Genomic DNA, 1,669 nt, shown 5'->3' with positions numbered 1-1,669 from the left:
ACTCATTTCATTAATTTGAAATGCGTCCCTCCCAGACACATTTTTGAAACCGTTTTGGTCATTCAATCATAAAGTTCTAGAGTGTAGCAGAAGGACGAACAGAGCACTGTGTAATGGAAGCAGATTTATCCAACCTGACTGACGGCATTTCCCTGAAACCAGTTAGACATCATCTGCAATGAACAGCAAAACTAAAGACCTTGTCATTCTTCTCCTCTTCCTTTTCTTTATCCTTCTCCTTGTCTTCAGTTTTCTCCGACGGCAGAACCACCGTAACCAGCTTGCGTGCGACTTGCTTGGCTTCTGAAATCTCTCGTTTGTGTTCCTCCACTATGGTGGAGTCTACTGGCATGAGCTGAAATGGAGATGGAGAGAAGATAAAGATAACCTTAAAAAAATACAGCAAAAGCCTTTTAAGGGATGTCAGAAATTAGAAATGTTCAGTGCAGGAGGTGGGAAACAGTGAAGAATGGAAATGGTAATGAATCTGTGGAGAGGTTTGGAGCTTACATGCACATAGAGATCCTCCAGCTCTATAAGGTTATGGTGCAGGAGAGCAGCAGCGATGTGATAAAGTGACTTTGGGGTTTCCTCATTGGGCTCCTGGAAATAAAACCACACAATATGTTAACACGTTATTAATTGACAGAAGGTCAAAAACAAAGTCAGTTCCTAAATCTGGTGGTTTTACTGAATCCAAGCTAAAACCTTTCAGGCTCTCAAGTTTAACAACAAATCCCAGCATCATTTATTTCTATTTATTCTAAATATCAAAGAAAAATCAGTGAAAGAACATCAACATTTATTTAAAAGGAGTCGAAGGGACATGTCTGAGTGTGACATGGGAAAGTTAAATGGAAGGAAAAGAAGTGGCAGCCCCAGAAATAAAAGTTTGGGAACCTCTACATCATTGGAGCATTTTATTACAGTTGATTTTATAATTTGATGGTATATTTAACATTCTAACCATCGATTTCTTATCTATCTTACTATGGTATTTTTTTTTTCTGTTAATGATAACCGTCCATTCCTCGCTGTGAAAAACATGACGCTCCATTCCAGCTAATGAGCCATTCATTCCATCTTTAATGATTAAAAAAAAAGTTGTTTTTTTAAATAGAATTTCTGAAATCAAATAATCTTTCACTATATTCAGTTTTCCTCTCAACTGTAGTGAAATCCTGGACCTCTGATCTTCTCACCTGGTAGAACTTGAACTTAAAGCCCAGAATGTGGCATAGGGTGACTGGCTCACACATGTAGGACTTGATGAGGGACAGAAAGAACTCATCCTGGTCAGAGCGGCTCTCGTACACCTCCAAGATGATGTCCAAAACACGATTGGGGTCTAGGTTGAAGCAGCCTATGTCCAAAATTAAGGGATAGACGAAAAGCGTCAGACACTCAAACAAAGTTGGAAAAAATTGAATAAAAGGCAAAAAAGGTTCATATTGAGTTTGGTTAAAAAAAAAAAAAAAAAAAAGGTTTCCTTCAACATTTGAAATCAGGCTACTGAATAAGACTCTAGGAACACATGAGGCAGGTCTACATTAGTACCTATGAGGGACTTTATACTCTCAAGGACAAGGTTGCTGGTGATATTCCCCGACAGGTCCTGGCCGAGCTCGCTGATCAGCTTGGCGTAGCCCTCGTTCTCCTCCCTCAGCAG

General features: G+C 39.5%; 1 protein-coding gene across 3 annotated transcripts in view; it reads right to left on the bottom strand.

Annotated features, from left to right (window-relative positions):
* The window catches only part of thoc2 (THO complex 2), a 39,169-nt gene that overhangs the window by 28,769 nt on the left and 8,731 nt on the right, over window positions 1–1,669 (bottom strand). For all 3 annotated transcript variants that reach the window (XM_015399735.1, XM_015399732.1, XM_015399733.1), the window contains exons 8-10: window positions 1,203–1,363; window positions 511–603; window positions 200–355 (exon numbers count right to left, since the gene is read on the bottom strand). In XM_015399735.1, the coding sequence (XP_015255221.1) occupies window positions 200–355; window positions 511–603; window positions 1,203–1,363 (410 nt within the window). The remainder of the gene's footprint in view (window positions 1–199; window positions 356–510; window positions 604–1,202; window positions 1,364–1,669) is intronic.

This window comes from Cyprinodon variegatus, unplaced genomic scaffold (assembly GCF_000732505.1).
Source record: "Cyprinodon variegatus isolate N-32 unplaced genomic scaffold, C_variegatus-1.0 Scaffold1044, whole genome shotgun sequence".
NCBI classification, from domain to species: domain Eukaryota; kingdom Metazoa; phylum Chordata; class Actinopteri; order Cyprinodontiformes; family Cyprinodontidae; genus Cyprinodon; species Cyprinodon variegatus.
The sequence above is the reverse complement of the archived record's forward strand: the minus strand, read 5'-3'. Positions and strand labels throughout refer to the sequence as shown.